This window comes from Xenopus tropicalis, chromosome 5 (genome assembly GCF_000004195.4).
Source record: "Xenopus tropicalis strain Nigerian chromosome 5, UCB_Xtro_10.0, whole genome shotgun sequence".
Lineage (NCBI taxonomy): Eukaryota > Metazoa > Chordata > Amphibia > Anura > Pipidae > Xenopus > Xenopus tropicalis.
The window spans coordinates 112,955,370-112,968,852 of record NC_030681.2 but is presented as its reverse complement, the minus strand read 5'-3'; the positions used below and the strand labels follow the sequence as shown (position 1 = coordinate 112,968,852).

At 38.3% G+C, this 13,483-nt stretch overlaps 1 protein-coding gene across 4 annotated transcripts in view; it reads right to left on the bottom strand.

Annotated features, from left to right (window-relative positions):
• Positions 1 to 13,483, bottom strand: part of wdr49 (WD repeat domain 49) — a 43,200-nt gene continuing 29,717 nt past the window's right edge. For 2 of the 4 annotated variants that reach the window (XM_012963039.3, NM_001272027.1), the window contains 6 exons: positions 11,245 to 11,432; positions 9,615 to 9,812; positions 7,557 to 7,753; positions 4,331 to 4,437; positions 1,993 to 2,139; positions 9 to 467 (listed from right to left, as the gene is read on the bottom strand). In XM_012963039.3, coding sequence (XP_012818493.1) covers positions 319 to 467; positions 1,993 to 2,139; positions 4,331 to 4,437; positions 7,557 to 7,753; positions 9,615 to 9,812; positions 11,245 to 11,432 — 986 coding nt within the window. In that variant the 3' untranslated portion in view covers positions 9 to 318. Of the gene's footprint in view, positions 468 to 1,992; positions 2,140 to 4,102; positions 4,187 to 4,330; positions 4,438 to 7,556; positions 7,754 to 9,614; positions 9,813 to 11,244; positions 11,433 to 13,483 lie in introns of those variants that run through there. The other 2 variants (XM_012963038.3, XR_004222630.1) reach the window with 2 other exon arrangements.

The following is a 13,483-nucleotide window of genomic DNA, read 5'->3' as shown; positions in this document are numbered from 1 at the left end:
TCCCTTTGTAGTGTGATATATTTTTATTTCCTCATGATGTATTAATATAGCGCCAACAAGTTACTCAGGTACTTTACATTTGTTTAAAACGAACAGGGGTCTTACAATAATTTAACAAACAGGGGTTTTGGAGTAAAAATAGAATTAGAGGGCCCTACTGACAAGAGCTTACAATCTAAAGGTATCCTCAGTGAATAAGAATTATTTTTGTACAAGAACTGGACTTGGGCATTTACCACAAATACCGAAGATCATGCAAGCATTGTAAGAAACTATCCATTCCTTCATGTAAGATTTCAGCTGTTCCCAACACAGTTCTCATTTGCTTTTCTTCTGCTTCTGCACCTTTCTGTCTCTTTTCATCCTGTCATGGAGGTGCAACTTCGCATTCAGTTGTTTTGCTTGTAGTTCACGTTCCAGAATCTCTCTCGGGAAGAGACTTCCCTCATCAAATACAGATTTCAGTGCTACATTGGTGATACAATCATATTTACATTATTCATGTGACTGGCAAGCACTCAAAGCCTTTATTAACACCGATAACTGCTAAACTGTCCCTTTTTTACTTATGATTCCCTCTCCCTTATCTGAGACAAGGTGACATTTTTAGATGATGGAGGACAGGGGCTATACAAAATGAATAATTGTTAATACACACATACAAGAAACATATGGCCATTTCTCTTCAGCTCCACCGTGCACGTTTTGATTTCTGCTACAAATAATCACTTCTAATGTAGGCAATTATCCCTGTTGTGTAGCACAAGCAATGCATCATTTTTCTTTCCTTTCTTTCCAGCTACAGGGGCATACCACCAAATATTCTCCTCGCGCTGGATAGCCTGCTACTTCTGATAGTTTCACTGTGTGCTTTTACATAATAATAGAAGCTATCTAGGATAATTCACTCCTCTGCAGCCTCTTTCTAGTTCATAATGCAGAGCAGGCATCTATGAAACTCACACATCTTGGGGAAAAAAGGAACAAATGCATTTTTCTTTAAATGTAAAAATTTTCCTCCCAAAGAAGCGTGAGTGGAATGTGTGAGCCGCAACTTTCTGCGGCACGGATGGGATGTGACAATATGCTGAATGCTTAACCATTGTTTATTTGAGCTAAAGATATTGCTTGTCAGTTATTTCCAATTCTGTGAAAAGAGTCATTTAAATTGATGGCGCTGATGGCGGGGTGTGCAGACTCCCGGTACAGTGTTTGGCTGCTGCTCTGTACTTAATGGAATAGTTTCCTCACACCTTTCCAATAAGATGTAAAATGGGTTTACACATATTATGGAAAACTGAAAGCCCAAATTATATCAGGAAATTGTGTGACATTACTAGGTTATTGCAGTTCTTCTCAATAACAACCTGCATATTTGTAATCGCAGTTTACATTGTTTCAAATTGTCATATGTTCCAACTGTAAAGGCCTGACTGAAGTTGTCTATTTTAGGATATTACTAGTGACCAACACCACTTACCCCCCTAGAAAATCAGCAAAGAGAGAAATGCCTGTGACAGTCATTTACAACCACTACAGTGGGTAGATATGAATAACAAAGGCCCTGGGATTACCTGGATGCCAGCTAGTACGTAAAAGTGGCACAGATATTAGCTTCTGCGCTTCTGTTAGTCCAGTTAACCCATCCTATGCAATTAATCTTGATCACCAGCAATTTGCACATATTAATATAAAGTTTGTTTTATTGGTACTGTACCATGTCTGTTTTTTACTTAAGTCTCTGACGCCCATATATTGAATGCTTTTGTACAAATCAAAGAACAAATTTCAATGATTTGGTAACAGGTTGGTGAGCAGTAGAGGGATAATAATTATACTATATCTAATAAAGGGGCAGCCTAAAATCCAGTCCTGTTCAGCACCTTTAGCTCATAAATCACCTATACACATATTTTTACAAGTGAGTTGATTGCTTGGAAAATGTTCTTTATCAGCTGGAATCATGTATGTTCTGCCACTAAAAGTACTTACTGTCTGAGAGGGGAGGGGTAGTAAATTCCTTTGTAGATTTTTCATCTGTTTTGTCCTCAAAATATTTCTCAGGGTTAATAACAAAATCAGGCTTTGTCACATCAGCAACATCCAGCAAAGGCTCAATATTTAGCAACATGAAGGTCCCTGTAAGACAAGCAAACATATTTCTCTCTTTACATAGAAAATGTGCTACATGATCAAGGCATTCTGACTGCTCTCGGGAATAAATCCAACATATGCCACAGACAGAAGGGGAAGCAAGATATTTTGACTAAGATGGTTCTGCCGTTGCCGCTTGTCAAACCGTGCAAAGGGCTTAATCCCATGTCAGACTGTAAATGTGGCTTATACAGAAAGAAACAAATATGAATGTACTCATAAGTCCTTTATTACATGACAAATGCAACAAGTTAAGTTGCAATGAGTTTCATACATTTTAAACAGCAGAATTAGTAGTACAGGTATGGGACCTGTTATTCAGAATGCTCGGGACCAGGGGTTTTCCGGATAAGGGATCCTTCTGTAATTTGGATCTCTATAACTTAAGTTTGTTAAAAATCATTTAAATATTGAATAAACCCAATAGGGTTCTTTTGCCTCCAATAAGGATTAATTATATCTTAGCTGGGATTTTATTATTACAGAGAAAAAGGAAATCATTTTTAAAAATTAGAATTATGGAGATGGCCTTTCCATAATTCCCAACTTTCTATATAAGAGGTTTCCGGATAAGGGATCCCATACCTGTAGTATGATTAATTTCCTTTTAATTTGTTTTTACATTTGATTCTGTAAGAGGAGATCAACTGGAAAGAATTAAGAATTGGGATCTATGCATTTGTGTTTTATGAATGTAAGGTTTCCTTCTCAACATATTGTAGAACTAAACCAAAGAAAAGTTCATGTACTATATATATTAGTTGGGGGACTGAATTTCAATGAAAAGGAAAGTTATAATTACTGAGGGGGTGCCAAACAGATTACTGGACAATCCCCAGTAATTCTAATCGATGCAGTGAGGTGCAGTTCAACTGAACAGGAGCATCAGCCTGGGGCACTACCAGTGTTGGACTGGGGTGTCTGGGGCCCACCAGGACTGCCACCTCGGGGACCCCCCACCACAGTTGCAAACTTCCTAACCCACAGATGTGCCTCCTTTACCCTGCCCCCCGTGCACACCACGTCACCATGTCAAACGCCATGTTGCATTCTTTAGCTTGTACCACATTCTTAGGGGGTGGAGGGCTACATTGCTGGCTAGGTCAGCGGGGGCTACAAGGGCCAGGGCCCACTGGTTTTTTTTTTCCTGGTGTCCAGCCTACCTATTCCAACCCTGGGCACTACTGTAAGAGCATCTCATTGTTAATGTCTTTTCTTAGAACCTCTTAGATGGCTCTATCACTCAGCATGTGCCTAGGGCCACAAAGATGATCTATGAACAAGAAGATTGCAACATGGTGCTCTCCTCCCCCCCTGCTGGCGGCCTTGGTTTCCTTCACCATTAATACATTTCTCAGTTGGATAATAAAGCTTCCTGAAAAGGTTTTTTTTTAGAGAAAGGTCATGAAATGTACTGGAAAGTTTGACTTGACATGTCTGCAAACTAGGACAATCTTGCAAATTTACTAAAACTACTAGGCTGGTGTCACGCATGTAGTTGTCTCTGCCTACTTAAATATGTCATTATAGAAATCTCTGGCCTGCTGCCATTGGTACATACTCCTGCATTTTTGTGCTGAATTGTGTCTGGTGTGTACAGTGACAAGTACAGCAGTTATCATGCATACTATAGATGGGGCAGAGAACTGAGGGTTTCTCCTGCACCTTATACATGACACGTGTGACACTAGAATTAAGTTAAACCTTCTCTTTAGTAATGTTTAGTACTATCTATCCGGGCATTCCGATATGCTGTACAAGTTAGAGCACTAGTTCAACTCACGTTCCAGTTTGTTGCCAGAGAGAACCTTCTGAGTGATGAGGCTGAAAGTTTTTTTGTTCACTTTGATTGCTTTTTTCCTCTCCAGGCATAACAGCATTTTTTTCACAACAGTCTCCCATATATTAATATTCATAAAGCATATTATCGTTGCATATTTCTGCTTACCAATCACAGGACTTTCAAAGTTCCAATCTGTAGGCAATATTTTACGGCATATTTTTCAGAGTTCGGTTACAGGTTTAATGAAAACTTTTCCAGGGAAACAAATCAAAAACACAGTTTAAGTGCCAATGTAACTGGTAATATTTTATGCATGAGAGCCCAATTGTTAAACTAACAAGGTGTCATGAATTTCCTACGGAACACAAGCAGGAGAAATGTCACACAGCTTACCAACTGAAGTTTGAACTGAGTCCTCTCGTCTATTTGAGTGCAACTTTTCTTTTGTTCCGAAGTCTTTGTATTTTTTACCCAGAATTGTGTTTTCCCATGGGCTAATCCTACAATGGAATAAGATTGTCAACAAATTAATTTTTAGGTTTGATGTAAATTATTTTTATTCACATATAACTAAGTATATAATTGGGCACTTCAACAGTGGCAATTTATTGCTTTACATTTTAATTAAATTACTTTTATTATGGGAAAGAAAAAAAGCAATGAGAAAACTTCCGCGCACTTCCTATAAAAAATTAAATTTATCTGCCTTTTTCCAATCCTTGTGTTAGTATTTTTCTAAATCTCATAATAATAAATGTACTCTAACTTAAGATAAGACAAAGGACTGTGACTCCCAAGGTGAAACAGGCACAAATAGCATTATTTGGAGCTTTTATATAAAAATTCAGCGAGTGAGCTGTTCTTTGGAATAGATAAAATTATGTCCTGTAAATTAAGCTATATCCTAGCACTAATAGAATTTTGTGTTGGTGTATACTAATCTTTATGTGCCCCATGATGCCCCATCACATGCTGATTTTCACAATTTCACCCTCATGCTCCCACATTCTATAATTCCTTACTAAATTTCTATTGTTTTCCCCTCATCAACCTTCATGCCCTCAGTGGTGTAACTAGATGTTACTAGGACCCACAGCTATTTCAATTTAGGCCATCAAAAATATTGGCAAATTCACTTATTCTACCAAGATATCTACTAAGAAATTGCCCCCTGCTACAGCAGGTTGTTGAAAGGTCTCTGCATGAAACCAGAAAGGAGTTTATGGTTTTTATACAATATAGTTATGCTGCTTTTCCTTTACAGTCTTCCAACAAACAGACAAAGGGCAAATACTTCATAAGGGAGCACATGCAAGTGAAAACCTTTTTCATTTCATCTATCATCTATCTATCAATCTATCTATCTATCTATCTATCTATCTATCTATCTATCATCTATCTATCTATCTATCCATGCAGTGTTTTGTTTGAGCATTTATTTTGATGATAAAGAATTATTAACCCTACCTGGCATGCAGCTACTGTATGCTTTAAGGGAATAAGGCATTTCAACGAAGGTCTATAGAATGCACCTTTGCCACAGCAATAGTGGACTGTATTGCAGTGCTGTGAAAGGAATTGTACATCCTTATTTGATTTAAATAATCTTGTTGTAAGAAGTTAAATTCTGCAACAGTTGTATTGCCACTGAAAGGTTATACAGTATAACGCTCTCCGAGGTGATTTGAGTGAGGGGCCTGCTATTTCTGGGGTATGTATCATACATCATTATCCTGATGGTTTCTGGGCAAATGCCACTTTAGCAACACATTACATGTATAATTATAGTACTTAGTGAATATGACTCTATAACCTTTTCACTTTGTATTCATCTCAGTCACTAAAAATTATTACTCATAAATAAAGATTTGAATGTACCGTTGCTTTGTCATTTATAACGTTAGCAAGAAAATCTTCCTAGTGCAAATTAAATCCAATTCATTTTAAACCAAATATTTTATATAGCTAATATCATTGTCTAATTAATGACAATAATTTTAAAGTCACCATATCAAACCACTTCAACAGCTTACATGCAGTATGTAATGCATTATGAGTGAAGATCATCATATCAGGGATATTGTGTAGGAACACAGTGTAGCCACTATTCTCATCTGGCTACTGATACATTATATTTATTTATATACCTTCTTCTCACCCTACTTCTGTTAGGGCCAACATAAGAAGCAATGAGCCCTATTTATAACCATCTGTATGTATTAGCTACCAGTCTGTTTGTGTGGCACACCTCTGGGTCTCACACTCCACCAAATAATGGACTCATCCATTCTTATAATGTCAGGGGCAGGCAGGACACAGGGACAGGGAGGAGCTTATTGATGTTGGTCTTCATACATGTACATACATTTTCTACTACAACTAAACTCTCAAATGAGAAAAGCACAAATGTTTTCTTATTTATTAAAAACTGCATTAAAAAAATACAGATGGAAAAATGTGTAAAAAAAACCTTGAATTGTAAATTTTACATAACTTAGCTCCCAAAAAAATACGAAAAACCTGACTACCTTGAAGTAAAAGAACTACAAAAATATTGCCTGGGACAGTTCCCATTGACTGCTACGTGACCTCGACAGCTTTGGATGATGTCATTTTACATTAACGTTTTTTTGCGATTTGGATGCATAATAAATGGTAAAAAATGTGTGTTTTATTGCACAAAACATAGTGCAAAAAAAATTGTGGGGCAAAAAATACCAACATTGGTAAATTGCCCCCTAAGTGTCATGGTACCATTGTAGTAACATTGTTGTGCAAACAATCCCCACAAATGCCCAGGAGCGCTCCTTTAATGAGCACACAGTATACACATAAAATATAAATTAGATAATTGCCTTGCCTAAATCAGTATGCAGTTATGAAGATGATGTAAAGCAGTGTCACATACTGGTCACTTCCAAGGGATGTAGTAATCTGTCAGTGTGTGTGTGTGTGTATATCATGATGGCAAGAGAACACTGAGGTATATATTGGTATTGCATGAATAAATAATATATGCATATATTTAAGTTGTTTAATTTGGAAAGATAAACAGTCTCGGTCATCACTGGTATGTTTTGTCATTGTTATTCTCTTGCCTAAAAGTATAAACCATTGACATGCAGTTTACATATTCGTTAAGAACATGTTAAATCATGAGTTTCTCCTGAAATGTACCTAGTACTCACAAACTCATAACACCAAGCATATCAGTAATAGAACCTAATGACTTCTGCTGAGAATATAAACCCATTCACAGAGTGAATAGTGTTATGGCGCTTCCATGAAGAAGCTCTTATTTCCCTTTCACAGAGTGCCCCTGAGTCGCTTTAATGGTTCCACCGTCACAGCATGTGGAGATGTTCATGTGAAGTGACAAGGACAAGTTCCCTCAGCTTTGATCTACCAGATGTTTCCCTGCACAATAAGTAAAAGAACTGGGGACTGCAGTCTATTGCATCTGATAACACTTTGTTAATCCAGCCTTGTGTATTTCCTATTCACACTTGACAGATGGAAACCAGTTAGGGAATAATAGTACATGACGTGCGTAGCATCTAAATGCAAACAAATATATACATAATATTTACATGACAGAAAACTCTGGTGTGTAACCTACTTGAAGGGTAGCTCCTCTTTATCTTCTGTGAGCAGGCTGCTAGAGAGAGTGTCACCAAGCTCTGTTGTCTCATCACAATATGTTGTCGAAGTTACTGATTCTTTGTTGTTAGTGTGACTTGTATCTCCTTCTGAATTTTCAGACACATGGTTCCTCTCATTTTCATGCAAGCACTTCTCTATGCTCCAGTGTTCTTCCTAAACAGCCACATATAAGAAATGATCTTGTGTGCTTATCACACTAAAATTGGGATTTATTACTAGTGGAAATCCTAACTCAACCCATTGTTGAAAAGTGTACAAAGTGTGAGCCTGGCCTCCATGAGGGAATTGGGCCAGTAGGGGGAGATTAATTGTCCATGGTTAATCTTGGTTACTGCAGGTGACTAATCTCCTCGAAAATGCCTTTCTATCGGCAAGGAATCACTAGTGGAAAGTTATACATGGCAATACATTTTCCGAGTGAGGAAACTTTGCACAACTTCAAAAAAATTAAGCGCCGCCTATACTTTTCAACCAATGATTCACTTTGTTGCCAACGGAAAGGCATTTTGGGGAGATTAGTCGCCTGGCTAGCTGAGATTTAACCGCAGGTGACTAATCTCCCTGTGGGCAGGTTGGATTTCGGTAAAAAGCCTATTTACTCTTCTAGATACATCTGATTATCTACAGTCAGTGTCGGACTTGGGTGCCAGAGAACCTTAGACTGTGGGCCCAATCTCCAAGCAATTTTTTTTCTCTCTTCACCTCTTGCATTATTTTTTCTTTTAATCACTTCCCCATACATATTATTATTTATTCTTCCTTCTATTTATTTTCTTTGTTCTCATATAGAAGTGAGGAATGACCGTGGTAAAGGCATACAAGGAAAATGGCTGGGTGAGCAGGAGGGCCCACTGACACCTGGGCCCCCCCGGGAGTTTTCCTGGTATCCTGGTGGGCCAGTCCGACACTGTCTGCAGTAAGATATCCTTAGAACTATGACTGATACACCAATGTTTTTTTTCTAAATATGTAACCTTGTTATGAGCTATGGACCTCTATTCCACTATTTGGCTGGTGGCACAAATTATGAATGAAATAAATAAACCAATTTCTGTGTACCATAAGCAGTGCAATCCTACCTGGTAGCAAACTGAACGGGTGACTCAGCTCTGAAAACAGTTCTAAATGACAAATGCTGCCACAGTGGTTATTTGCTGCTTACACATAAAAAATGCTATTTTGGTTGCAGGTATGGGGCTTTAGAAACATGCGGCTGTGGAGGCGCCATGCTGATAGAGTGCTGCGCTACAGGAACATTTCAGCAGAAACAATTCAGGATTTAGACATAGCTACAAGAAATAAGTTATAGAATGCTAATAAGCTCCTGCATTTTGCTTGGCTGGAATTGATTCTGTGAGATCTGATAGCCCTGTGTGGCTGGGTATGGGACCTTGGCCCTGCATGTACCAAATGTAACTTAGTATATGGGCAGTATTAACCTTTGCACTCTATTATAGGGTATTGAAAGCTATATAGGCAGGCTCTGTATAGACACCTTGTATTGAGTTAGTGCTCCTGTGTTCAACTGATGTGCACTATACTGGTATGGGACCCCTTATCCAGAATGCTCAGGACCAAGGGTATTGCAGATAAGGGGTCTTTCTATAATTTGGATCTCCATACCTTAGGTCTACTAAAACATCAATAAAACATTAAACCCAAAAAGATTGTTTTGCCTCCAATAATTATATCTTAGTTGGGATCAAGTACAAGGTACTGTTTTATTATTACAGAGAAAATTTTTTTAAAAATCTGAATTATTTCATTAAAATGGAGTCTATAGAAGACAGACTTTCGGTAATTCAGAGCTTTCTGGATAACGGGTCTCCGGATAATGGATCCCATACCTGTACTGGATAAGGTATTTTCACTTTTGCTGTGTATTTTGGAAACCTGCTATAACTATGCTGAAATTTTTTCTAAATGAGCGATATTCAGTATGCAGCCCCCAGCTATTGTGCAACTGCAACTCTCAGAAGTTATAGCAGATGATGATTTTGGAAACAAGCATTACCTGGCCAAATATTCCAACTGGAGTTCCAAAAACATCACTGACATGTATAGTGCAGTCTGCAGAGGCAGATAGGATCAGTAAGGATTGGCTGTATGCACATGTCTCCAGATGGGTGACGCAGTCACTGTGAGGCTGGAAGGACTTCACTAACTGAGGTGGGTCTGTTGTCTTTTTTTCACTGTAATCAATGCAGTAATCCTACAAATAAGCAAAATACACTTACCATTCCACTTAATCCAATTAAAACAAAGCAGCAATAAAATAAGATGACCCCACCCCCAAACACACACATGCTGCAAGACTGATTAGGTATTTGTCTGTGCAGTGCAGCCAATAATATTTATTAGTTGTGCAGTATCATATATTGTAGCTATTTGCTTCTAAATTAGTGGGCTGCAGATAAGTAAAGTCAAAGTTTCACTCTTGACTTCAGTAACCTGAGTTTCTGCTCAGCATATTGTGTGTTGATCCCTAAGCTCAGGTGATTTATAGCAGCACAGAGCAGGCTGGGGATGTGCTTTGCCTCAGCAGAAAGAACGGAGAAATACTCATCGTTTCTAAAATATCCGTTCTTAGGCTTTAGTGTACCTTTAGAAACAAGCTGGTAAATGTTAACCCCCATGTGTACTTAAAGGAGCAAGTCTGCCCAAGTGCAGCAACCTGTAGCACTCACTGAGATGCTTGTTGTTCAACAGGTGACCAGTAAATGCCACGTGCCCATTGGTTGCTACAGGTGACTAGACCTGCACCTTTTATTGCACAGCCCTATAAATGGTTAACACAATAAAAGTAACCCATAACTAATCACCAAAAGCAATTAACCTGCCTGGTTCCTATGGGTTGCAAGATGTTTGCAAACTTAATTATTTTATGTCCTATTATTTTTAGAGTACTAAAAAAAATCCACAACACTTTTTCAGTAATTATACATCAATCACAAGGGCCCTATCACAGTCACTCACAGTAGGGCCAATGTATCTGGAGCCAATTAGCCATCTAGGGCCTGTATGTTTTTGGGGTGTGGGAGGAAATTGGAGTACCCAGAGGCAACCCACACAGACACAGGGACAACATACAAACTCCTTGCTGCAAGAATCTGTCTTTCCTTGGGGTATGGAATGGGAAAACAACTGTAAATCAGCACTAAGAGACAGGCCTTGTGTTCTGGGAATACTATCAATTACTAACAGTAAGAAAGAACTAATAATTAGTCAGTGTCTAAAGAAGTTCCTGGGCCTTCAGGCAGCTTTGGCATCAGACCCCCCGTTTCTACTGGGGCTTCATATGAGTATATATTCTAGGAATGCTATGCCAGCCTGAACAGTTCTAAATATAGTTTACCATGGCCCATTAATGACTTGAGCCCCTACAGTGCTGACTGTTATTAACCCCCAATGGCTGCCTTTGCTGTACTACGTTTCTCTGCATCCATCTGAAAGTACCTCCATAGCTGACAATGCTGTGCATGCAAATGAGCCTTCAGTTTTCCCTGTCAATCCATACATCATGTTGTTTATATACAAATATTAAATTGTGTGCAGTGTGTGATTTACAGCGTAGTTTGCAAATCATTTACTCTAAATCTATATTGCTGTTCCAGTCTTTTGTGCAGAAGAGAGTGTTTTATTACCTGTATATCCCATACTTTTAGCCATCCATCTAGATCTCCAGTAATGATGTACTGATTTGTTTTATCGACAGTCATAATGATGGAGCCGGCTCCTTCATGAGCTACAAATTCTGCCATTAAGTGGTTTCTAAATATATTCCAGAATCTGACGTATCCTGATCCTCCACATGACACCAGTATGGATCCACCTACAATACAATAATCATTCTATCATGTATAAATATATATACATGATATATACTGCATATATATGTTCTTTTTTCAATCAATCTGAATAATTAAAATATGATGTAAAGGGTTAAATGGGTTTTAACCTTCTGCAGTTACAGGGGTGCACAGAAGCTTGGGAACCTGTATTCCCCCATTATCCCTGAGGCTTCATTGCAAAAAAAAAAAAAAAAATAGAATAACTAATGGTAGCTTTGGGGAAGCCTTATGTCACATATGACATTTTTCTGCCACATTGTTAAACAAAATTTTTAGATCACACAGCACAGAAGAGCAGTACAGGATTTTCTGTATAGGCATCTGAGTGCCCGTGCCTAGGACTGTGCCACTTGCTGCTAAATCTGGGGGTGGAATGCAGGGGGGGAGGTCTACCCCTCTGTTACCTGATTGACATTTGTATAGGCTATATTGAACTTGCGTCAAATGAGTAAGAGAGGTAGCAGATAAGCAACTTGCCCAGGGCAGTGCCAGGTGTAACCCCGCACTGTACTACAGCACATAGTTATGTAATATCACAGAATTTATTTAGCAGAAACACAAGTGATAATAATCTTTCAAAATAGACTGACATTGTGGGACATGATAAGACATAGGAGCCAAATGTCTCTGCAATATATGCTCCGTCTCTATGCAACACAGTAGATCCAAGTGTATAAGAACACAGAAAGGTATCCATGCAGCATACATGGCTGAGTAAAAGAAAAGGCAATGCATGGAAAATTAGGGGCACAAAATATGTGTTTGGTTAATGAGTATTAATAATACATAATGGAAAAGGTAATAACCCATGTAATTAAAATTAAATATAACTAAGGACCAAGAAAGATGTTTGGATATTGCCAAAGTCCTAGCAATTACCCCAGTCTCCTTATATTCTTTGTTTCATTATAATCCAGTCACAAGTATTTCAGGCAGCATTGGATTTGCTTGCAGCACTGGTGTCCCCTGCCTGCTGTTTTTAAGCAAGAGGAGTCATTTTCATTTGTATTCTGTCCTATTGCTATTTAAACAGCACAGACACAATGTGACATAGCTGGTTAATGCTTTGTTAGTACAGACCAGTGTGTTTGATGATTCTGTTTGTACAGGTGACAGTATTCAAACGGTGTCAGTCGCTCTGAGCATCTCAAGAAGCACATAAACACTTGTTAGCTATGGTTAAAGGAAAACTATACCCCCAGAATGAAAACTTAACCAATAGACAGTTTATGTCATATTAAGTGGCCTATTAAAGAATCTGGCCAAACTGGAATATATATATCAGTAAATATTACCCTTTTACATCTTTTCCCTTGAGCCACCATTTTGTGACAGTCTGTGTGCTGCCTCAGAGATCACCTAACAGGAAATAATGCAGTTCTAACTGTAACAGGAAGTAGTATGGGAACAAAAGACTTTTTGTCATTAATTGGCTTATGTGACCTAGCATGTATATGTGCACTTGGTTTGTTTGTGTGCACCGTGAATCGTACAATCCCAGGGGTTGGCTCTTAGTGCTTAAAATGACACACATACCCAATGGCACATACTACTAAAAAAGTATGTTTTTATAAAAATGTTTTTTTTAGATGAAGCAGGGTTTTACATATAAGCCATGTTATGCAATATATTTTTAAAGAGACCTACATTGTTTGGGGGTATAGTTTTCCTTTAAGGTATTAGTGAGCATTTTACTCTATAGAAATGAGGATGCCCTAACGTCAGAAAGAGAATTGTTATGAGGGAATAAAAGAAAACAGATTGTAAAATGTAGTCAATATCCAATCTGGCCTTTTTTTTATATATATAAATGAGCCCCCCATATAAGGTTAATGCCAGACATGGCTGCCTCGACCTCTATATAAACTTAGTCTAATAAATGACTCATGTTAATAATGCAATAACTGCACTCTCTTCCACTCATCTGCACTGATAGTATCCGTGTCAGTCTCTGTGCAGACACACGGAGAAGATTTAAGTGTAGTCTGATGCAGTCTTGCGGTTTCAGGCCGCAATTTCTTGCCTTTCAATG